This window comes from Haematobia irritans, chromosome 5, assembly GCF_050003625.1.
Source record: "Haematobia irritans isolate KBUSLIRL chromosome 5, ASM5000362v1, whole genome shotgun sequence".
Lineage (NCBI taxonomy): Eukaryota > Metazoa > Arthropoda > Insecta > Diptera > Muscidae > Haematobia > Haematobia irritans.
In genome coordinates, this window is record NC_134401.1 from 154,527,743 (window position 1) to 154,554,694 (window position 26,952).

General features: G+C 29.3%; 1 protein-coding gene across 3 annotated transcripts in view; it reads left to right on the plus strand.

Moving 5' to 3' along the window:
* The window catches only part of LOC142238395 (uncharacterized), an 83,620-nt gene that overhangs the window by 43,819 nt on the left and 12,849 nt on the right, over positions 1-26,952 (plus strand). For all 3 annotated transcript variants that reach the window (XM_075310031.1, XM_075310032.1, XM_075310033.1), the window contains 2 exons: positions 12,106-12,277; positions 25,467-25,762. In XM_075310031.1, the coding sequence (XP_075166146.1) occupies positions 12,106-12,277; positions 25,467-25,762 (468 nt within the window). The remainder of the gene's footprint in view (positions 1-12,105; positions 12,278-25,466; positions 25,763-26,952) is intronic.

The window sequence follows — 26,952 nt, forward strand, 5'->3', positions numbered from 1 at the left end:
CCGGGCCGAATCTTAAATACCCACCACTATGAATCAAATATAATAGTTTACTTTGAAAACTCTTAGTCGTGGCGGGTTACTTAATAATATATAGAATTTCAGAGGGTTTGATGACAGATATTCTCCCAAGCAGATAAGTTCAACCAGTAAGCTTCCCGGAGATAAATTTAAAGATTCTACCTATGAAGACAAGATCAGATTCTAGATTTATAAGAACCAATTTTGTTTGAATTTTAGAGAAATCATAAACATATCGTGTAAACGATGAAAAAATCCTTGATTTGAAATCATACATCCGTATACTTTTACCGCCATTATTTAAATGATAACGAGGAGTAAAATCTGGTTTCAAGCAATTTTTATGATCAGAGCTCCTGCTATACCCTGAAATCGGTCGATCGATCAATGTCTTACATAATGGACCGGTAGAAATAAATGCGATCAAATTTTTGAGGGTCTAAAATACCAGTATAAAAATTAAAGATTCTAGCAGCAGAAGAAAATTTGTGGCACACCTATTTGTGGTCCTTAAATACATCTCGATATCCAATTTTAGGCAAATCGAATAAAAAGTACGGTTTCTAGAAGCTCAAGACCCCAAATCGGGGGATCGGTGTAACTATATGGGAGATATATCAAAACTTGGACCGACACTGCCCATTTTCGACACACCTATTTGTGGTCTTAAAATACCTCCAGATTTTCAATTTCAAGCAAATCGGATAGAAAACAGAGTATCTAGACGCGCAAGAAATAAGTTACTAGAAGCCCACGAAATAAAATCTGTAGATCGGTCTATAAGAGGGCTATAATAAAACATGGACCGATACGGACCATTTTAGACATATTTCTTTATGGTCCCAAAATACCCCCAAGATTTCCAAATTCAGGCAAATCGGATTGTAACACAGTTTCTAGACGTAAAGTAAAGTTTCTAGAAGTAATATCGGCAGATCGGTCTATATTAGGGCTATGCCAAAACATGGACCGATAGGCATCATTTTCTGCACACCTTTTGATGGTCCTAAAATACCTACAGATTTTCAATTTCAAGCAAATCGGATAGAAAATACAGTTTCTAAGTACAGTTTCTAGAAGCCCATGAAATAAAATCGGGAGATCGGTCTATATGGGGGCTATACCAAAACATGCACCGATACACCCCATTTTCGACATATTTCTTTATGGTCCCAAAATACCCCCAAGATTTCCAAATTCAGGCAAATCGGATTGTAAACACAGTGTCTAGACGCCCTAGAAGTAAAACCGGCAGATCGGTCTATATGAGGGCTATACCAAAACATGGATCGATACACCCCATTTTCGACACACCTCTTTATGGTCCCAAAGTACCCCCATATTTCCAATTTCAGGCAAATCGGATTATAAACACAGTTTCTAGACGCCCAAGAAGCAAAATCGGGAAATCGATCTATATGGGGGCTATACCAAAACATGGACCGATACGGACCATTTTAGACATATTTCTTTGTGGTCCCAAAATACCCCCAAGATTTCCAAATTCAGGCAAATCGGATTGTAACACAGTTTCTAGACACCCTAGAAGTAAAATCGGCAGATCGGTCTATATGAGGGCTATACCAAAACATGGACCGATAGGCACCATTTTCTGCACACCTTTTGATGGTCCTAAAATACCTACAGATTTTAACTTTCAGGCAAATCGGATTGTAAACACACCGCCCCAGAAGCAAAATCGGGAAATCGGTCTATATGGGGGCTATACCAAAACATGGACCGATAGGCACCATTTTCTGCACACTTTTTGATGGTCCTAAAATACCTCTAGATTTCCAATTTCAGGAAAATTGGATAAAAATTACGGTTTAAAAGCTCAAGACCCCAAATCTGGAGGTCGGTTTATATGGGGACTATATCAAAATTTGGGCCGATATAGCCCATCTTCGAACTTGACCCGCCTGCAAACAAAAAACGAATCTGTGCCAAATTTCAGGACGATAGCGCCATTATTGAAGGTTGTAGCATGATTACAACAGACAGACAGACAGACAGACAGACATGCTTATATCGTCTTAGAATTTCTCCCTGATCAAGAATATATATACTTTATATAGTCGGAATTCGATATTTCGATGTGTTACAAACGGGATGACAAACTTATTATACCCCCGTCACCATTCTATGCTGGTGGGTATAATTATTAATTTATTTATTTTTTGTAAAGCAAATTTTAATTTAAGTTATTTTAATTATATTGAATTTAATATTAATTCAATTTATATTATATTTAATTAATTCATAATTTAATTAAAATTATTAATTAACTTTTTTGTAATTTCATATAATATTAATTTATTTTTCTAAGTTAATGTAATTTATTATAATTTAAATTAATATATTGATGTTAATTACAATAAAGTAAGTAATAAATAAATAAATAAAGTTACAAGATTAAGACTCTAGCAGTTAAAGCTTAAAATTATATTTATAATTTTATTGTAAATGTAATTAATTAATAAATAAATAAAGTTAGTTTTATTTAATTTAAGTTATTTTAATTATATTGAATTTAATATTGATTTAATTTATATTAAAGGGTGATACGGTCAAAATTTACGGTCAAAAGGGAAAACGCGTGTAAATCGGTGAAATCGTTTATTTAAAAAATCAAATTAAATTTCTTTTTCAAGTTCAATTAGTATAAAATTCAGGAAAAATATTCAGTTAGGCTTTCGCTTTTCCAAATCAGAATTGCCGGGCCTCACGCTTGACACCTGCCATCAAATTTTGTACAGCCACCTTGTCCACCTTCTTCGCCGCAGAAAGCCAGTTTGCCTTGAACTGCTGCTCGTCCTTAGCAGTTTTTTTGGTCTTCTTTAGGTTCCGCTTGACAATAGCCCAGTATTTCTCAATGGGCGGAGCTCTGGCGTGTTGGGAGGGTTCTTGTCCTTGGGAACCACCTGCACGTTGTTGGCGGCGTACCACTCCATGGCCTTTTTACCGTAATGGGAACCGTGTTTCTTCAGGAAAGACAGCAGACGTTTATTCAAACACTCTTTCACGTAAATTTCTTGCTTGACAGTCCCGGAAGCTATGAAAATGCTGCTTTTCAAGCTACAGGTAGAGATGCCTTGCCAAACCAGATATTTCTTTGCGAACTGTGACAGTTTTATGTGCTTGAAAATATCTGCTACCTTTCCCCTTCCTTTTGCCGTATAACACTCCTGTCCCGGAAGCTGCTTGTAGTCTGCTTTGACGTAGGTTTCGTCGTCCATTACCACGCAGTCAAACTTCGTCAGCATCGTCGTGTACAGCCTCCGGGATCGCGCTTTGGCCGTCGTATTTTGTTTATCATCGCGATTTGGAGTCACTACCTTCTTGTAAGTCGATAGTCCGGCTCGTTTTTTGGCTCGATGCACGGTTGTAGACGATACACCCAGCTTATTTGCGGCATCTCGGAGAGAGAGGTTAGGGTTTCGCTTGAAACTACCGGCAACTCTGTTTGTCGTCTCAGCGGCTTCCGGTTTTCGATTTCCCCCCGATCCAGACTTCCTGGCTGTCGACAAACGTTCCCCAAACACTTTAATTACATTTGTAACGGTTGATTTGGCAACTTTTAGCGATTTTGCCAGCTTTGCGTGCGAGTAGCTCGGATTTTCGCGATGCGCGGGCAAAATTTTGATACGCTGCTCTTCTTGCTTGGACGGCATTATGACAACTGAAGAGTGAATTCCAAAATCAAAATAGGAGAAACATTCTACACACACACACACCTTCAAAATGAGGGGTGTTCAGGTTTTTTAAATGTAAAATTGAAAGAAATACGTCAAGTTTATATTGACCAAATTTTGACCGTATCACCCTTTAGCAGTCAAAGCTTACAATTATTTTTATAAATTTATTGTAAATGTATTTAATTAATAAATAAATAAAATAAATAAAGTTAGTTTTATTTAATTTAATTTAAGATATATTGAATTAATTTATATTACATTTAATTAATTAAAATTTAATTAAATTGTTTAAGTAATTTATTTGTAATTTCGTATAATTTTTTTTTATACTTTCCCATTGTGCGTGGCAAGGGACAAATCTTATCGTCATAAAGTCGTTTTTTTACAAATTCCCTATCAGTCGAAAAATACAAGTTTGCGGTGATATACTTGGCCAGCGTGAATCAATTGTTCATCATCTATTGTCTGGCACAACAGGTGTTGTGGACGATAATGAAGACAATTGCGAACGATCATTGGCGATAATGAAAATTCCTTATCGTAAAGTCATTAATAAAGTGCCGACTGTTGTGAACGAATGATACTTAGTTATTTTATCGATAGTATTGCACATTTCTTGGGCAATTGCGTTAAAAAAAGCAATATAGAAATATAGTCGTATATGGTGACTAAAAGTTTGAACGGCACCCACAATCATAAATTACGTTCAAACTTCTACTACACACGGTGGTTCATAAAGGTATTTCTACATTTAATTATGAACCAAAAATATTGACCAATTTCCATATCCCTTTGGAAATTATCCTTCCGATAAAACCGGTGATCCCACACAAAAGTTATACTAACCTTCGGTGATGTCCTCCAATTAAAAATTGGCATCTGATGTTGACGAAATATGCTGCGAGTTCCATGAAATGTCCCATATCAATTTGTTTACAAAGAGTTGACTTAGCCAATTACACCACGAGTATTCTCCTTTTGGAACCAAGTACAAACTTTACTTTTCCTTTTTGAAAATTGCACTTCAAACAAACACAACTCTTTTCAAATACTCGACAAATGTTGAACATGAGTTAGTGATTTAGAGGACAAATCATTCGTCGGATCACTTTACGATGCCTTCTTTACTTTTCCCATGTCTTGTAGACGTGTGGCTTTGATGGTGTTTGTGTGTGTGTTATTGTGGGTATCCTAGACCATATATGTACACTTTGGCCCAACACTGAAACAAGTAATTGTGGTCATTTGTAATGCTATACTTTTTGGAAGTATGCCTGGGGAAGAACACCATCAAACTCTGCCACTATCGACTATCACAAACCACGACAAAGTCAAGGGAAGTGGTTTATTTCGCTTTGTTTCGTAGTTCTGTTGGCCACACAAGTTTTTTGAACTTTCACCGAAAACCCCACTCATGTTCTCTGTCTAACTGGCAAAGTGACTGAGTGACGGACTGACATACAGCCACTGTGTTGTTACTCGCAATAGTTTTTGTTCTATTGAGTGTAATAAAAAGTTGACTTGAACTCCTCAAAGGCTATTGTCCACAAGAGGCATCAACTTGACCACTTCAATCAAGACTAGGAAAAAGATAACATACACAGTCAGAAAAAATAAAAAAATGTTTGAAAAATAGGTGTAGCAATGGTTGTGATTCTTTTAAAATTTTGTATATCTCTTCAACTGGAATTACAAGTTTGGCCACTGTGGTCATATGAGTGTAAATCGGGCGACAGATATGTATGGAAGCTATATCTGAATCTGAACCGATTTCAACCAAGTTTGGCATATTTTACAAAACTATCAATCGAACTTCTCATTCAAAATCTAATGCAAGTCAAAGTAAAACTCTTACTTCTGGAGCCATATAAGTGCATATCGGGCGAGAGATATATATGGGAGCTATATCTAAATCTGAACCGATTTCTTCCAAAAATCAATAGGGGTATATTCTGACCCAAAACACATACTTAGGCCAAAAATGTGTTCACATACAGACGGACATGGCTGGATCGGCTTAGTGGCCGGACCTGATCATTATTGCCAAAGACACCATGTGTCTAACTCGTCTTCTATTGGGTGTTACAAACACAAGTCCCAGCTTATAATACCCTACTCCACAGAGTGAGTGAGGCTCCGATATGGGCCAATTTTTGTACAGTTATTTGAGGGCTCCTTCAGAGCCTCTTGGAATAGGAAATTTTATCCGATTCGATTGAAATTTGGCACATGTATGCCCTTAAATAACCGTGCGAAAATTGGCTCATATACATTATATATCGCCCCCATATAAATCCACTAACAAGATGTGACTTCTGGAGCCTCTTGGGGAATAAATTGGGGAAATAGGCTAATTCCAATCGGTTTATATGGGAGGTATAGATAATTAAGGACCGATATGAACCAATTTTGATACGGTTGTTTGAGGGCACTAACTAACATTACGTGGCAAAATTCAACCGGATCGAATAAAATTTGCTCCTCCAAGACGATCGGGAAGTCAAGTCTGGGCATCGGTTTATATGGGGACTATGGTTAGGTTAGGTGGCAGCCTGATGTATCAGGCTCACTTAGACTATTCAGTCCATTGTTATACCACATTGGTGAACTTCTCTCTTATCACTGAGTGCTGCCCGATTCCATGTTAAGCTCAATGACAAGGGACCTCCTTTTTAAAGCCGAGTCCGAACGGCGTTCCACATTGCAGTGAAACCACTTAGAAAGCTTTGAAACCCTCAGAAATGTCACCAGCATTACTGAGGTGGGATAATCCACCGCTGAAAAACTTTTTGGTGTTCGGTCGAAGCAGGAATCGAACCCACGACCTTGTGTATGTAAGGCGGGCATGCTAACCATTGCACCACGGTGGCTCCCATATGGGGACTATACATCACATAATTATGGACCTATATTGACCAATTTTTGCATACTTGTTAGAGGTTGGATACTAACATCACGTATCAAATATCAGCAGGGTCGGATGAATTTTGCTCTTCCAAGAGGCTCCGCATGTCAAATCTGGGGGTGATTAGGATGCTACACCTAAAAGTTGTTCGATATGGGCGATTTGTAATCCGACCTACATCAATAACAGGCACTTGGGCCAAGTTTCCAGTTGGTAACTTGTCTCATTCGGAAGTTAGCCTGATTTCAAAAGACAGAAGGACGGACATCGCAAGAAGGACCAAGTTTGTGGAAGCCACAATGGTGCACAAAGGGTCTCATGGGTTCACTCCACGGTTGCCACTCCAGCCAAAAATAATCTACCGAATTTTGAAGAAATTTATTTGAATTTTACCTAAAATTTACCACGTATACAAATCTTATATTGATCACAAAATTGAAAATTTTGTCAAAATTTTAATCCTATAGAAAAATTTGTCAAAATTTTATTTCTATAGAAAATTTTGTCAAAATTTTTTTTCTATAGAAAATTTTGTCAAAATTTTTTTTCTATAGAAAATTTTGTCAAAATTTTATTTCTATAGAAAATTTTGTCAAAATTTTATTTCTATGGAAAATTTTGTCAAAACTTTATTTCTTTTGAAAATTTTGTCAAAATTTTATTTCTATAAAAATTTTGCCAACATTTTATTTCTATAGAAAATTTTGTCAAAATTTTATTTCTATAAAAAATTTTGTTAAAATTCTATAGAAACTTTTGTCAAAATTTTTAAATTCAATAGAAATTTTGTCAAAATTTTATTTCTATAGAAAATTTTGTCAAAATTTTTTAATTTTACTGAAAATTTTGTCAAAATTTTGACAAATTTTTCATTGCTATAGAAAATTTTTCTATAAAAAATTTTGTCAAAATTTTATTTTTGTTTTTAATTTTGTCAAAATTTTATTTCTATAGATAATTTTGTCAAATTGTTGTTTCTATAGAAAATGTTGTCAAAATTTCATTGCTATAGAAAATATTGTCAAAATGTTATTTCTGTAGAAAATTTTGTCAAAATTTTATTTCTAAAGAAAATTTTTAATTTTCAATTTCCATAAGTAGTCTCCCAGTGTATATTGAAGTATATTTCTATAAAAAATGTTGTCAAAACTTTATTTCTTTTGAAAATTTTGTCAAAATTTTATTTCTATAAAAATTTTGTCAAAACTTTATTTTTTTTTTTTTGAAAATTTTGTCAAAATTTTATTCCTATAGAAAATTTTGTTAAGATTCTATAGAAAATTTTGTCAAAATTTTTAAATTCAATAGAAATTTTTGTCAAAATTTTATTTCTATAGAAAATTTTGTCAAAACTTTATTTTTTTTTTGAAAATTTTGTCAAAATTTTATTCCTATAGAAAATTTTGAGAAAATTTTCTTTCTATATGAAATTTTGTCAAAATTTTATTTCTTTAGAAAATTTTGTCAAAATATTATTCCTATACAAAATTTTGTAAAAATTTTATTTCTATAGAAAATTTTGTCAAAATTTTATTTCTATAGAAAATTTTGTCAAAATTTTATTTCTATAGAAAATTTTGAAAAAATTTTATTTCTATAGAAAATTTTGTCAAAATTTTGTTTCTATAGAAATTTTTGTCAAAATTTTGTTTCTATTGAAAATTTTGTCAAAATTTTGTTAAAATTTGTTAATTATATTGAAAATTTTGTCAAAATTTTTTAATTCTACAAAAAATGTTGTCAAAATTTTATTTTTTTTTAATTTTGTCAAAATATTAGTTCTATAGAAAATTTTGTCAAAATTTTATTTCTATAGAAAATTTTGTCAAAATTGTTTAATTCTATAGAAAATTTTGTCACAATTTTATTCTATAGATTTTTTTTTCAAAATTTTATTTCTAAAGAAAATTTTGTCAAAATTTTATTTCTATAGATAATTTTGTCAAAATTTTATTTCTACAGAAAATTTTGTCAAAATTTTATTTCTATAGAAAATTTTGTCAACATTTTATTTTTTTTTGAAAATTTTGTCAAAATTTTATTTCTATGGAAAATTTTCTCAAAATTTTGTTTCTATAGAAAATTTGTCAAAATTTTATTTCTATAGAAAATTTTGTCAAAATTTTATTTCTATAGATAACTAGCGTAACCCGGCCCGCTTCGCTGCGCCTTCCGAAGCGTATTTGGAGGAACATTTTGCATTAACTTAGTCAACTATATCCTTCGTGCTGAAAACAAATTCGAAAAGGTTTCAATTCTTTTACACAAATCGGACTACTTGATTTTTCGTTTATAGGTACAAATACGGCGGGAGAGGGTGTACCCTTTCCTCCAAATTTTTCTGTATTCAAGTAGTTGGACAATCTTCTATATTTCTTGTGAATTTTAAGTGGGGTTTGTCAAGGAAAGGTATCCTTCTCCTCAACATATCTGAAAATTAAGCACTATATTATAATAACATACAAAGAATTACTGTTTCCCATCCAATAAATCGGAAAAAGCAAAAGTAGTAAAAAAATTTACCACATTAACATTTGCTAAAATGTTGCTTCCCTGAAAATTCTTGAAACTTTCCTTCAAGTGTGGGGCAAGGAAGGTTGCCTCTTCGTTCATAACCTTCCCCCACTGCTTTTGTAAATTTCAAGAAAACTTAAATTTTTTTGTAGTTTTAGAGGAGGACCTCCTCCCCGACCAAATGTCGAAAAGCGTATCTTTTGTAAACGTCCCAGAAAATGTCAAGCAAATTATAAGCCTAAAGGGGCGGCCTCTCTTCCGTCCAAATATCACAAAATCAGGTATCAACTATTACGGTTGACGGAGGTTACGATCTATCCCCAGTCCTCTGTAAATTTCAAGTAACTCGGTAAAGTTTAATTGTTTCTCTGTATGTACTTAAGAGAAGCGGATGTCTCCCTATGCCCTTTTATTTTTATTAAAAAATCAGGAACCTGATATAAATTTCGTAACTCATTTTTTCTGTAAAATTTCAGTCGGGGGAGTTTAGTTTTGTTTGAACTTTAAAAAAAAAAAAACAAAAAACAAAATTTGGGCAAAGGGGTGGTCCCCCTCCCCGACCAAATATCGAAAAATAATGTAGCGGATTTTTGTCTACATGCCAACCCCAACATTCAATGAAAATTTCAAGCAAATCGCATAATTTTGTTCCAAGTTTCAAAAAGTAAGGCAAGGGGAGGTCCCCCTCCCCATCCACATATGAAATCATCGGGTACCCCATATTAATTCCATAACCTCACCACATGTTCTCTGTAAATCTCAGATAATTTAGAGAATTTTAGTTTTTTCACTGTACTTTAAAAAAAGTCGAACAAAGGAGAGGCCCCCCTCCGCCACCAAATATCGAAATCAAAAGTAGCGGATCTTTGTCTAGATGCCAACCCCAATCTTCAACGAAAATTTCAAGCAAATCGGTCAACTTTGGTCCAATTTTCAAAAAGTCCGACAAAGGAGAGGTACCCCTCCGCGACCAGGTGTCAAAAAATGAGGTACCCTATTTTCACCACATGGACGCCCCCTACGATCTCTGAAAGTTTCAAGTGAATCGGTTCAGCCGTTTCGGAGCCAACTCGGTACATACAAACAAACAAACAAACAAACAAACAAATAAACATAAATTGAATTTTATATATATATAGATTTTGTCAAAATTTTATTTCTACAGAAAATTTTGTCAAAATCTTGTTTCTATAGAAAATTTTGTCAAAATTTGAATGCTATAGAAAATTTTGTCACAATTTTATAGACAATTTTGTAAAAATTTTTTAATTCTATAGAAAATTTTGTCACACTTTTAGTTCTATAGAAAATTTTGTCAAAATGTTATTTCTATAGAAAATTTTGTCAAAATTTTATTTCGATAGAAAATTTTGTCAAAATTTTATTTTTTTTAATCTTGTCAAAATTTTGTTTCTATAGAAAATTTTGTCAAAATTTTGTTTCTATTGAAAATTTTGTCAAAATTTTGTTTCTATTGAAAATTTTGTCAAAATTTTTTAATTCTATAAAAATTGTTGTCAAAATTTTATTTTTTTTTTTAATTTTGTCAAAATATTAGTTCTACAGAAAATTTTTAATTCTATAGAAAATTTTGTCACAATTTTATTCTATGGAAAATTTTTTCAAAATTTTATTTCTATAGAAAATTTTGTCACACTTTTATTTCTATAGAAAATTTTGTCAAAATGTTATTTCTATAGAAAATTTTTTCACACTTTCTATAGAAAATTTTGTCAAAATGTTATTTCTGTAGAAAATTTTGTCAAAATTTTATTTCTATAGAAAATTTTGTCAAAATTTTATTTCTATAGAAAATTTTGTCAAAATTTTATTTCTATAGAAAATCTTGTCAAAATTTTATTTCTATAGAAAATTTTGTCAACATTTTATTTCTTTTGAAAATTTTGTAAAAATTTTATTTCTATAGAAAATTTTGTCAAAATTTTATTTCTATAGATAATTTTGTCAAAATTTTATTTCTACAGAAAATTTTGTCAAAATCTTATTTCTATAGAAAATTTTGTCAAAATTTGAATGCTATAGAAAATTTTGTCACAATTTTATAGACAATTTTGTAAAAAATTTTTAATTCTATAAAAAATTTTGTCACAATTTTATTCTATAGAAAATTTTGTCACACTTTTATTTCTGTAGAAAATTTTGTCAAAATGTTATTTCTATAGAAAATTTTGTCAAAATTTTATTTCTATAGAAAATTTTGTCAAAATTTTATTTCTATAGAAAATTTTGTCAAAATGTTATTTCTATAGAAAATTTTTTCAAAATTTTATTTCTATAGAAAATTTTGTCAAAATTTTATTTCTTTTGAAAATTTTGTCAAAATTTTATTTCTATGGAAAATTTTGTCAAAATTTTGTTTCTATAGAAAATTTTGTCAAAATTTTGTTTCTATAAAAAATTTTTCAATTTCATAAGTATTCTCCCAGTGTATATTGATGGGCCAAAGGTGAATTTGTTTTCCTTTGGAAAAGTTCTCATCATTTCTGTTTTTCTTAGCTTTTGCGTAACTCTGGGTCCTCTATCAAATGTGATGTCCGAGTGTAATCGAATTACTTTGACTGTTTTTTGTTTTGGTCAAACATTCACTTCACTCGAATTTGACCAATAAAAGAAAATGTTGTTGTAAATCTTCGATTATGGTCATTGTGGTTATGTCGTTCTCTTAGTTCTTAGCCAAACAATAAAATACAATTTAAGGTTTATTGCATTCATTTTGGATTTGTATTAGTGGGGGGAATTTCATCAGTGGGCTAGGGTTTATGTTAAAGTTAAGGTGAATCGGTTTTCATACTGACGTATCGCATTAAGGGAAGGGCACAACAGTTTGTGTTGTTTTATTGCCCCTTTGAACATACATATTTATCGTTTGATAATTTTGTCATTTGTGATTTTTTTTTTTCGTATAGCTCGTTTTTTTATGGTTCTTCACATTTGTATGTTTATTTACAGTTAATCACCTTTAAAGACGGTAAAGTGGGCGTTAACTTTTTGGGCTATCATGCTGAGGCTGGCCTAGGAGGTGGCCAAAATTCACAAAATGGATTATTAGGTGGTCTACATGCTTCTGCTGGCACTCCTTGGGGACAAAATGCCGCTGCTGGTTTGGGTGGCAATGTTAATGGTGAGTTTTTTTTTTTTTTGTCACACAAGTGTAATTTATTATTTATTTATCTTAGACGACAAATAGACCAATTTACAAAGTTAAAATTGAAAAGAAAACAAAAAAAAAAAAACAAATGATAATAAAGACACATGCTCCAAGTCTAACAATAGCAAAGGTCATTGTAATCGCCGCAACAAAACGTCTGATTTTAGACATTTTTGAAAAGTTTTGAAAAAAATGGAAAATTCAATTTTTTTTCGAATTTTGAACTAGATAAACGGGATCTTGTAGCCTGTATAAGATATTCAAAAAGGCTCCATAAAATTAAAAAGTATGCATTTAGTAGCAAAAAATTATTATCGCCTAAAAACGTGGCAAATATGTTGCAAAAGTGACGCAACGGTAACACTGATTTACTGTCGAAAATCTCAGTGATGGAAATGTTATCGAAATTCTCGGTAAATGAACTGCAAACAGTGATTAAAGTGTAGACTGAAGCCCCAGTCATTGAACATCAGATTGAAGTATTAATGTTGGATTAACATATCAAAGTCTCATAACGAAGTTTCAGTGAATAAACTCCATACCGATAACTTAGTATGTGAATTGCAGATAGAATTCCAGTGATTGAACTACTGTCTAATGTCTTAATAATTGTTTGTAAACCCAATTCTTCGTAGTTCAACGGAACGCAGAGGAGGAATATGATCTCCTCCAGACCATAATATTATTTGGATGGGAAACACGAATTGTTGAGAAAAATACTTTTCCCGAGACAAAACCAGATACACATTTTCTGAGAAAATATCATGGTTGCGACAGACATGTTAGACGTCCATCCAAAAATAACAGGTTGGCTGATAAGTCCCCGGTCTGACACATAGATGGCGTCGCTAGTATTAAATGCATTTTTATACCCTCCACCATAGGCTGGGGGGTATATTATCTTTGTCATTCCGTTTGTAACACGTCGAAATATTGCTCTAAGACCCCATAAAGTATATATATTCTGGGTCGTGGTGAAATTCTGAGTCGATCTGAGCATGTCCGTCCGTCCGTCTGTTGAAATCACGCTAACTTCCGAACGAAACAAGCTATCGACTTGAAACTTGGCACAAGTAGTTGTTATTGATGTAGGTCGGATGGTATTGCAACTGGGCCATATCGGTCCACTTTTACGTATAGCCCCCATATAAACGGACCCCCAAATTTGGCATGCAGAGCCTATAAGAGAAGCATATTTCTTCCGATCTGGCTAAAATTTGGTACATGGTGTTAGTATATGGTCTCTAACACCCGTGCAAAAATTGGTCCATATCGGTCAATAATTATATATAGCCCCCATATAAACCGATCCGCCGATTTGGCTTGTTGAGCCTCAAAGAGAAGCAAATTTCATCCGATCCGGCTGAAATTTGGCACATGGTGTTGGACCATATACCAACACCATGTGCCAAATTTCAGCCGGATCGGATGAAATTTGCTTCTCTCTTTAACAAGCTTGCAAAAATTGGTCCACATCGGTCTATAATTATATATAGCCCCCATATAAACCGATCCCCAGATTTGGCTTGCGGAGCCTCAAAGAGAAGCAAATTTCATCCGATACGGCTGAAATTTAGTACATGGTATTAGTATATGGTCTCTAACAACCATGCAAAAATTGGTCCATATCGGTCCATAAATATACGTAGCCTCCATATAAACCGATCCCCAGATTTGAACTCCGGAGCCTCTTACAGGAGCAAAATTCATCCGATCCGGTTGAAATTTGGCACGTAGTGTTGGTATATGGTCTCTAACAGCCATGTAAAAATTGGTCCATATTGGTCCATAATTATACATAGCCCCCATATAAACCGATTCCCAGATTTGGTTTGCGGATCCTCTAAGAGAAGGAAATTTCAACCGATCCGGCTGAAATTTGGTACATGGTATTAGTATATAGTCTCTAACAACCATTCAAAAATTTGTCCATATCAGTTCATAATTATATATAGCCCCCATATAAACCGATCCCCAGATTTGAATTCCGGAGCCTCTTGGAGGAGCAAAATTCATCCGATCCGGTTCAAATTTGTAACGTGGTGTTAGTATATGGCCGCTAATAACCATGCCAAAATTGGTCCATTTCGGTCTATAGTTATATATAGCCGATCCCTTATCACATTGGTCCATATCGGTTAATAATCATGGTTGCCACTCGAGCCAAAAATAATCTAGCAAAATTTAATTTCTACAGAAAATTTTGTCAAAATTTTATTCCTATAGAAAATTTTGTCAAATTTTATTTCTATAGAAAATTTTGGCAAAATTTTATTTCTATAGAAAATTTTGTCAAAATTTTAATTCTATAGAGAATGTTGTCAAAATTTTAAATCTTTTGAAAATTTTGTCCAAATTTTACTTCTATAGAAAATGTTGTCAAAATTTTATTTCTATAGAAAATTTTGTCAAACTTTATTATATACGTATTTAATCGTCCTTTTTAAGTTTAATATATACCACGTATGGACTATGTGGTATATATTACGGTGTTAGGAAGTTTTAAGATACCTTGCCATCGGCAAGTGTTACCGCAACCCAAGTAATTCGATTGTGGATGGCAGTGTTTAGAAGAAGTTTCTACGCAATCCATGGTGGAGGGTACATAAGCTTCGGCCTGGCCGAACTTACGGCCAGGCCGAAGTTATATAGTACCAACCTTCAAATGATTCGTGTCAAAATTTGACGTCTGTAAGTCAATTAGTTTGTGAGATAGAGCGTCTTTTGTGAAGCAACTTTTGTTATTGTGAAAAAAAATGGGGAAAAAAAGGAATTTCGTGTTTTGATAAAATACTGTTTTCTGAAGGGAAAAAATACGGTGGAAGCAAAAACTTGGCTTGATAATGAGTTTCCGGACTTTGCCCCACATTTGACAAAAAACAACAACGTGTTGATGATTCTGAGCGGTGTTTGCAGCTGTTAGGTTAGGTTAGGTTATGTGGCAGCCCGATGTATCAGGCTCACTTAGACTATTCAGTCCATTGTGATACCACAGTGGTGAACTTCTCTCTTATCACTGAGTGCTGCCCGATTCCATGTGAAGCTCAATGACAAGGGACCTCCTTTGCAGCTGTTAACTCGTAATACAGCCGAGTTTTTCCGTCGATATGTGACAATGGATGAAACATGGCTCCATCACTACACTCCTGAGTCGTTGAATCGTTTGTCATCAATTCGTATATATTTGCTCTTACAGAAAATACTTTACATTAAAAAGGAATTTCGTATGTCTAAAATATCGTTCCGGAGGAATGTATTGTTTCTTTGGGTGTAATTAGGCTCTTCTATATAAATCAATCATCAATTAATTGACTTATAAAGGTATATAATCTGTCATTTTTTATCTGACATATGGACTAACAAACAATTACGAAGACAATATTATGAAGTTTTAAAAAACCTTGCCATCGGCAACTGTTACCACAACCCAAGTAATACGATTGTGTTTAAGGGTATTTAGTGGAACTTTTTTACGCCATCCATGGTGGAGGATATTTAAGATTCGGCCTGGCCGAATATTCGGCCATATACATATTCTTGTTTCATATTAATTAGATTTTGGTAAAATTTCTTTCTTGTGTTCTATTGCATGTCAGATACAAATTAAATTAAAATGTTTTTTTTTTGCATTCGACCCTATAACATCCTGGATGAAATTTGCCATTAAATATTTTGCATAAAATAATTCAAATAAATGGTTAACCTTACTAAAAAAATTTTTGTCATTATATTATATCACGGTTATGAAGCATTTCAAAAGGTTACCGGAAAACACAATAATAAAACCACTTCAAAGGAAATCCTTGCCATTTCTTTCAATTTAGTAATTCTGTGAAAATGTCCTTTTTTTCTTCCATTTTTTCCTCGCCAACAATCAGTTAAAAAATCTCCAATTATTGCATTAACTTTCATAATGCCTTGTCGCTTGTTTGCCTCATCACTCAAGCGTATCGCTTAATTGCAGGACAATGAAAAAAGGGATGAGGTAAAAAAACTTATTAAATTATCCATGTCCCCAGGAAGTGGTTACCAGATTTACTTGTAAAAATTACACCACCAATTTGCATTAACTTTTTATAACGCGTTTAATTAATACTATGGATTTTTTTTGCAATAATTAATTTCATTTGTTTACTTTCATCCATCTTTCTTGGCCTGAGCGCTTGGCCGAGTTGAGAAGGTCAAGAGGGTTTCTCGGTGTTTGGGTGTGAGTGTTTTTTTCTATCTTGCAGACCCTTTTCACTTTCACATTTTCTTGTCCTCCATTCCATTCACTGATCTAAGTACAAAAGTGATAAAAGCCGTTTTGGTTAAACTCCAGTCATCCGGCCATCAGAGACGACAAAAAAACGCCACATGGCATTGGCCACGTCCATTAGACGTGTAGACGTGCTTAGAAAATATAAAAAAATCAGCGAAAGGATTTTGGTTTTTGCAAGCAAACGAAATTCAATGTGAAGGCAAACTGTAGATTGCGGTATTGTTCATATTAACCTATGAGCGTACTCATAAGGCTATTAAAGACTGTAATTTCACAAGACGACTTGGGAATTGTTTTTTTAATTATTGGGTAGCCGAGAAAATATTTTCGGATTTCTAATCAAACTTCACCTCATTTTTTTGATATTTGAAAAACTTGGACCGATACACCCCATATTCAATACACATAATTGCGGTTGTGAAAATTTTACAGAATCTAGACCTCAAATTGGAGAGCCTGTTTATAACGGAGCTATATCAAAACCTATACCGATTTACAATATACGTATTCGGCACATTTATGGTTCTAAAAAACCCCTAGATTCCCAGTTTCAGGGTAGCTGGATAACCACCACGTGTTCCAGAAGCCCCATACCAAAACATGGACCTATACACACCATATTTGGCACACCTATTTATGCTGCTGAATTTTGATAACATTTTCTATAGAAATAAAATTTTGATCAAATTTTCCATAGAAATAAAATTTTGGCAAATTTTTCTAAAGAAATAAAATTTTTACAAAATTTTCTATAGGAATAAAATTTTGACAAAAATTTCTATAGAAATAAAATTTTGGCAAAATTTTCTATAGAAATAAAATTTTGACAAAATTTTCTATAGAAATAACATTTTGACAAAATTTTCTATAGAAATAAAATTTTGACAAAATTTTCTATAGAAATAAAATTTTGACAAAATTTTCTATAGAAATAAAATTTTGACAAAATTTTCTATAGAAATAAAATGTTGACAAAATTTTCTATAGAAATAAAATTTTGACAAAATTTTCTATAGAAATAAAATTTTGACAAAATTTTCTATAGAAATAAAATTTTGACAAAATTTTCTATAGAAATAAAATTTTGACAAAATTTTCTATAGAAATAAAATTTTGACAACATTTTCTATAGATATGAAACTTTAACAAAATTTTCTATAGATATAAAATTTTAGCAAAATTTTCTATAGAAACAAAATTTTGACAAAAATTTTCTATAGAAATAAAATGTTGACAAAATTTTCTATAGATATAAAATTTTAACAAAATTTTCTATAGATATAAAATATTAGCAAAATTTTCTATAGAAATAAAATTTTGACAAAATGTTCTATAGAAATAAAATTTTGACAAAATTTTCTATAGAAATAAAATTTTGACAAAACTTACTATAGAAATAAAATGTTTACAATTTTCTATAGAAAAAAATGTTGACAAAATTTTCTATAGAAATAAAATTTTGACAAAATTTTCTATAGAAACAAAATCTTGACAAAATCTTCTATAGAAATAAAATTTTGACCAAAACTTCTACGAAAATAATATTTTGACAACATTTTCTATGGAAATAAAATTTTGACAAAATTTTCTATAGAAAAAAATTTTGACAAAATTTTCTATAGAAATTAGATTTTGACAAAATTTTCCATAGAAATAAAATTTTAACAAAATTTTCTATAGAAATAAAATTTTGACAAAATTTTCTATAGAAATAAAATTTTGACAAAACTTACTATAGAAATAAAATTTTTACAATTTTCTATAGAAAAAAATTTTGACAAAATTTTCTATAGAAATAAAATGTTGACAAAATTTTCTATAGAAACAAAATTTTAACAAAATTTTCTATAGAAACAAAATCTTGACAAAATCTTCTATAGAAATAAAATTTTGACCAAATCTTCTATAGAAATAAAATTTTGACAAAATGTTCTATAGATATAAAATTTTAGTAAAATTTTCTATAGAAATAAAATTTTGACAAAATGTTCTATAGAAATAAAATTTTGACAAAATTTTCTATAGAAATAAAATTTTGACAAAACTTACTATAGAAATAAAATGTTTACAATTTTCTATAGAAAAAAATGTTGACAAAATTTTCTATAGAAATAAAATTTTGACAAAATTTTCTATAGAAACAAAATCTTGACAAAATCTTCTATAGAAATAAAATTTTGACCAAAACTTCTACGAAAATAATATTTTGACAACATTTTCTATGGAAATAAAATTTTGACAAAATTTTCCATACAAAATAAAATTTTAACAAAATTTTCTATAGAAATAAAATTTTGACAAAATTTTCTATAGAAATAAAATTTTGACAAAACTTACTATAGAAATAAAATTTTTACAATTTTCTATAGAAAAAAATTTTGACAAAATTTTCTATAGAAATAAAATGTTGACAAAATTTTCTATAGAAACAAAATTTTAACAAAATTTTCTATAGAAACAAAATCTTGACAAAATCTTCTATAGAAATAAAATTTTGACCAAATCTTCTATAGAAATAAAATTTTGACAAAATGTTCTATAGATATAAAATTTTAGTAAAATTTTCTATAGAAATAAAATTTTGACAAAATTTTCTATAGAAATAAAATTTTAGCACAATTTTCTATAGATATAAAATTTTGACAAAATTTTCTGTAGAAATAAAATTTTAACAAAATTTTCTATAGAAATAAAATTTTGACAAAATTTTCCATAGAAATAAAATTTTGACAAAATTTTCTATTGGAATAAATTTTTGACAAAATTTTCTATAGAAATAAAATTTTGACAACATTTTCTATAGAAATAAAATTTCGACAAAATTTTCTATTGGAATAAAATTTTGACAAAATTTTCTATAGAAATAAAATTTTGACAAATTTTTCTATAGAAATAAAATTTTGACAACGTTTTCTATAGAAATAAAATTTCAGCAAAATATTCTATAGGAATAAAATTTTGACCAAATTTTCTTTAGGAATAAAATTTTGACAAAATTTTCTATAGAAATAAAATTTTGACAAAATTTTCTGTAGAAATAAAATATTCGAACTTGACCTGCCTGCAAACAAAAACGAATGTGTGCCTATTTTCAAGACGATAGTTCCATTATTGAAAGCTGTAGCGTGATTACAACAGATAGACAGACGGACATGCTTATGTCGTCTTAGAATTTTTTCCTGATCAAAAATATATATACTTTATATAATCAGAAATCGATATTTCGATGTGTTATAAAAGGAATGCACAGCAAAATAGTTCATAAAAATGTTTCCAATTAAAGTCTTAATTGAGTTTTAAAAAATATTCAACTAAAAATTTAATTGATTCAACAAATATTTAATTGAAACAAATGTCAATCACAAAAATTAATAGTATCAATTATCATTTTATTTGGATCAATTAATTTTTTAATAGACTTTCAATTGATTTTTTAATTGATACTATCATTTTGTGGTTGAATCAAAAAAAAATATTTTTTTTTTGTATGTGGTGGTGGGTATAAGAAGAGGGCTGCCGCTATACCTAATTTAAATATGTAACCTGTTTTGTCTACCAATTTTTGATTTTTTATCAGTGTGAAATTTTATACACTTAGTTCCTTAATTTTTTTAACCAAATAAAATTCCTTACAAATTACTGTTCGCAGATATTCTTATTTATATCACTGCTTGTTGAGATCCACCATAGCATTGGTGGAGGGGGTATTTGTTGTTGATGTTTTCAAAAAGTTTCTTGTGTGTAATTTACACTTAAAAGCTGAGCTTGTTATCACTTTGGTTAATTACAAACTCTCTCTTGAATTCTTCGCAGAGGGTTTAAAGTAAATTTCATCTGAATGGTCCCCACTCTCCAATTGAGTATATCGACTAATGTGCAGCAATCAGAGGACTCTGGTTAAGGGTGGGGGAGGGGCTGAATTTATACAACCCAACCATGACCAGCTTCTTGTCGAATGTCTGCAATTATTTACACCATCGTCTTGTCGTGTAATTAATTTCACTGGTAAATTGACAAATGTGGCCCTAGGCAGTCATTTTCGGGGGCCATGAGGAAAGGGGAGCCATCCTACAAAGTGAGAAATTTGGGGATGTACTAGCATTTCGGAACAATGCCATCTTTGGGTTGCAATCGCAATCGGCCCCCCACCCCAATTTTTCTGTAAACCGGAACACTTTTAAAAAAGGACTCTCCATTCCTCTCAAAAACGATTCTGATGAAATATTTTAATGGTTGAATGGAACGAAGGCCATTATGAGGTAATGGCCTTCCTTTTTTAAATGTTTTGCTCCACTTTTCTTCATTTTCACCAAAAAGGATTGAACTTTTTCAATTAATCTCCTTGCTGTCAGCGCCCTCTCTATCTCTCCGCTTTGCCAATGATACTTTAATGGATTAAAGTGGCTTACATCACCATCATGCCATGACCAAGAGCCACCACAGCACCATATGGAAATATTTCTATAAATCTAAAAAATTTTCTTTCGGTTAGCTGTAACAAATGTTAATAATGTTGTTCAGTTTTTTTGTCTTTTATGTTAAACAGAAATTTTTGCCCCCAAGTACTTCATTAGTGTCGGTTAGCCAGATGAAGAAATTATGGAACTTCGCTAAAGTCAAAAACTTAGTATTCATTTAATGGCTTTAAAGTCAAAGGGTTGGATGAATAATGGGTTTAAAAGTTGCTTACTAAAGTGCTAAATATAAAATTGAGTTGAGATATAAAACAAGCATATAATTAAAAAAGATTTATGTAGAGGACATTAAAATCCAAACGAATTCGCCAATAGTTGAAGTAGGCAATAAAAAAGCTAATAGAACTTTTATTGTCTACTCCATTTATTATACCCTCCAACATAGGATCTTTATAACAAATCGAAATATTTGTCCCAGACTCATGGTTGCCACAGTTGCTAAAATTCTACCAATAATAATAGATTTTTTACTGCTTGGTATTTTCTATAAAAATAAAATTTTGACGAAATTTTCTATAGAAATAAAATTTTGACAACATTTTCTATAAAAATAAAATTTTGACAAAATTTTCAATAGTAATAAAATTTTGACCTAATTTTCTATATAAATAAAATTTTGACCAAATTTTCTATAGAAATAAAATCTTGACAAAATTTTCTATAGAAATAAAATTTTGACAAAATTTTCTATAGAAATAAATTTTCTACAGAACATAAATTTTGTATATAAATAAAGCTTTGACAAAATTTTCTATAGAAATAAACTTTGAACAAAATTTTCTCTAGAAATAAAATTTTGAGAAAATTTTCTATAGAAAAAAAGTTTTGACAACATTTTCTATAGAAATAAAATTTGGACAAAACTTTCTATCGAAATAAAATTTTGATAAAATTTTGACAAACTTTTCTATAGAAATAAAATTTTGACAATATTTTCTATAGAAATAAATTTTCTATGGAACACAATTTTCTACAGAAATAAAACTTTGACAATGTCTTTATAAATAAAATTCTAAGAAATTTTCTATTAAAATAAAATTTTGACAAAATTTCCTACAGAAATAACATTTTGACAAAATTTTCTATAGAAATAAAATTTTAAGAAAATTTTCTCTAGAAATAAAATTTTGAGAAATTTTTCTATGGAAAAAAAGTTTTGACAAAATTTCCTACAGAAATAAAATTTTTGATGAAATTTTCTATAGAAATAAAATTTTGACAAAATTTCCTACAGAAATAAAATTTTGACAAAATTTTCTATAGAAATAAAATTTTGACAAACTTTTCTATAGATATAAAATTTTTACAAAATTTTCTACAGAAATAAAATTTTGACAAAATTTTCTATAGAAATAAAATTTTGATAAAATTTACTATAGAAATAAAATTTTGACAAAATTTCCTATAGAAATAAAACGTTGACATAATTTTCTATAGAAATAAAATTTGGACAAAATTTTCTATCGAAATAAAATTTTGATAAAATTGTGTATAGAAGTAAAATTTTGACAAAATTTTCTACAGAAATAAAATTTTAAGAAATTTTCTATTAAAATAAAATTTTGACAAAATTTCCTACAGATATAAAATTTTGACAAAATTTTCTATAGAAAAAAAAATTTTGACAAAATTTTAAATAGAAATAAAATTGTGACAAAATTTTCTATAGAAATAAAATTTTGACAAAATTTTCTATAGAAATAAACTTTTGACAAAATTTTCTATAGAAATAAAATTTTGACGAAATTTTCTCTAGAAATAAAATTTTGAGAAAATTTTCTATAGAAAAAAAGTTTTGGCAAAATTTTCTATAGAAATAAAATTTTTGACAAAATTTTCTATCGAAATAAAATTTTGATAAAATTTTCTATAAAAATAAAATTTTGACAACATTTTCTATAGAAATAAATTTTCTATGGAACACAATTTTCTATAAAAATAAAAGTTTGACAAAATTGTCTTTATAAATAAAATTTTAAGAAATTTTCTATTAAAATAAAATTTTGACAAAATTTTCTATAGAAATAAAATTTTGACAAAATTTTCCATAGAAATAAAATTTTGACAAAATTTTTTATAGAAATAAAATTTTGACAAACTTTTCTGTAGAAATAAAATGTTGACAAAATTTTCTATAGTAATAAAGTTTTGACAATTTTTTTTCTGCAGAAATAAAATTTTGACAAAATTTTCTATAGAAATAAAATTTTGACAACATTTTCTATAGAAATAAAATGTTAACAAAATTTTCTATACAAATGAAAATTTGAGATAATTTTCTATAGAAATAAATTTTTGACAACATTTTCTATAGAAATAAAATTGTAAAAAAAAAAATTCTCTAGAAATAAAATTTTGAGAAAATTTTCTATAGAAAACAAGTTTTGACAATATTTTCTATAGAAATAAAATTTGGACAAAATTTTCTATCGAAATAAAATTTTGATAAAATTTTCTATAGAAATAAAATTTTGACAAACTTTTCTATAGACAAAATAAATTTTCTATGGAACACAGATTTCTATAGAAATAAAACATTGACTAAATTGTCTTTATAAATAAAATTTTAAGAAATTTTCTATTAAAATAAAATTTTGACAAAATTTCCTACAGAAATAAAATTTTGACAAAATTGTCTTTATAAATAAAATTTTAAGAAATTTTCTATTAAAATAAAATTTTAACACAATTTCCTATAGAAATAAAATTTTGACAAAAGTTTCTATAGAAACAAAATTTTGACAAAATTTTCAATAGAAATAAAATTTTGACAAAATTTTCTATAGAAATAAAATTTTGACAAACTTTTCTATAGAAATAAAATTTTGACAAAATTTTACTATAGAAATAAAATTTTGACAAAATTTTCTATAGAAATATAATTTTGACAAAATTTTCTATAGAAATCAAATTTTGACAAAATTTTCTATAGACATAAAATTTTAAGAAAATTTTCTATAGAAATAAAATTTTGACAAAATTTTCTATAGAAATAAATTTTCTATGGAACACAATTTTCTACAGAAATAAAACTTTGACAAATTTGTCTTTATAAATAAAATTTTAAGAAATTTTCTATTAAAATAAAATTTTGACAAAATTTTCTATAGAAATAAAATTTTGCCAAATTTCCGTAGAAATACAATTTTCACAAAAATTTTTATAGAAATAAAATTTTGACAAACTTTTCTATAGAAATAAAATGTTGACAAAATTTTCTATAGTAATAAAGTTTTGACAATTTTTTTTCTGCAGAAATAAAATTTTGACAAAATTTTCTATAGAAATAAAATTTTGACAAAATTTTCTGTAGAAATAAATTTTCTATGGAACACAATTTTCTACAGAAATACAACTTTGACAAATTTGTCGTTATAAATAAAATTTTAAGAAATTTTCTATTAAAATAAAATTTTGACAAAATTTTCTATAGAAATAAAATTTTATTGTTGTTTTTTTGTTTTTTGATCTCAGCTTAAAGCCATGCATTGACTAAACTACAAGTGTAGCTTAACCAACAGAGGAAAAGTATGCTTGTCAAATTTATTTGGGCAAAGCCCTATATAGTAGATAATGCTGATGAGGAATGTGGTAATTCCGAAACAGCTGTACATCCAACCATCTTGCAGTCTATAGGGCTTTGCCCAAATAAATTTGACAAGCATACTTTTCCTCTGTTGGTTAAGCTACACTTGTAGTTTAGTCAATGCATGGCTTTAAGCTGAGATCAAAAAACAAAAAAACAACAATAACGATTGAAGAGAAGCCAACAATAACAAACAAAACGAATGAAATAAAATTTTGACAAAATTTTCCATAGAAATAAAATTTTGACAAAAATTTTTTATAGAAATAAAATTTTGACAAACTTTTCTATAGAAATAAAATGTTGACAAAATTTATAAATAAGTAATAAAGTTTTGAAAATTTTTTTTCTGCAGAAATAAAATTTTGACAAAATTTTCTATAGAAATAAAATTTTGACAAAATTTTCTATAGAGATAAAATTTTGACAAAATTTTCTATAGAGATAAAATTTTGACAAAATTTTTTATAGAAATAAAATTTTAAGAAAATTTTCTATAGAAATAAAATTTTGACAAAATTTTCTATAGAAATAAAATTTTAAGAAAATTTTCTATAGAAATCAAATTTTTGATGAAATTTTCTATAGAAAGGAAATTTTGACAAAATTTAGATACAAAAAAAACTATTACAAATGAACAACATCTTCCAAACAATTTATTTTTGTTTTTTGCATGTAGTAATACGACATATCTTCATCAGTATATATCGCGAAACGATTTGTCACAATATTACAACATTTGCCCTTTGGGTCACCATCAATCATATCGCATTGATTCATTTTAAGCGTACAACATAAACTATAAATTTCTCTTTACCTGTTTTCACGTGTATATTACAGGACGTGCTGCTGGTACCTTGTATGCTGGAGCCCAAGCAACACCTGATGTGGGTGCTAGTGCTGTTCTAGGTGGTGATACATCCAAAGGTGGATATGGAGCAGCAGAATCATATGTTCCTGGTAAAGTGAATAGCCGTACACACACAGTTGACTTTGCCAACAGACATCGTGACCATAAAGAGCAGCATGAAGAAAACCATGATGTAGTGGCAGCTGATATTCCACCAGCCACTGAAGGATCCAACAATGTCATCCAGAAAGTGAAGCCACACAAGAAATATCGTGGTGACCAAACTGTAAGTATAGGTGAAAACACACACACACATAACATATTGAGTTTAATTGATTTTGAAAAGGTAACTGATTCAAGGAAAATAAAATTTAAAAAAATATATATTCGATGAAATAGAAAAATTACTAAAACCAACTAAGAGAAAAATTAATTTAATTATAATATTAAATAACTCAATTAGTATTTTTAATTGATTAAAAAAAATAAAAACCCATTTTCAAATTTAGTAATTTGCAAAGAAGCTAATTTTTTTCTGCCGGAACTCGTAAAGCATTCAAATTACTAAAACCAACTAGGAGATTGATTTAATTATAATATTAAGTAATTTATTTTTCTCTCGTAAAGCGACAACCGGTCGATAAAATTAATGTTATCGCCCGGAAAATTTTTGTTTTGTTTAATTTTTAAAATTTAGTTGTAAATGAGTATACACTCCAAATTGGGGATTTTGTAGGACAAGAACAAGAAAATATTGGCAACATTGGGACAACGTCATAAAATTTCGAATTCATAGAATTTTTAGTTTTAATTATATGGATAAATGATTTTTTTTGCATTTTGCGAATTAGTAATTTATTTTATTTTTTTAAGTGAATGAACTACATTCCATATGAAGATTGTTGCCCAAAAAGTAAACTCATTTTTTTTTTTAATAAAAAAATATTTAATTAAAATCAAATATTAAATGTATTTACCCTCATTTTCATAAAGCTCCGTTAGTGTTCCGTTAACTAACAAACTTTTAAACCGTAGTATAGACGAAGCTGTCATCTTGCCTTTATATTCCATAGGCAAGTTAGGAACTTAACTGACGAAAATTTTTCAGTTAAAGTTAATCGGAGAGAAAATATTTGCAATTTACTTACTGTTAACTGGCAGTTAAAGCCTAACGGAGCTACATGAAAATGGCCGTTAAAGTGTTACAAAAAATTAAAATATTGTAAAAATTGTTCAAAAATTGTTGAACTTCATGTTATTTCGAATTAGTAATTTATTTTATTTTTTTAAGTGAAGTGAATGAATTAGATTCCATATAAAGATTGTTGCCAAAAATTAAACTCAATTTTTTGTATTTTTTTGAAATAAAAAAAATATTTAATTAAAATAAAATATTAAATGTATTTAAAGTGTTACAAAAAATTAAAGTATTGTAAAAATTGTTCAAAAATTTTTGAACTTCATGGTATTCCTTGT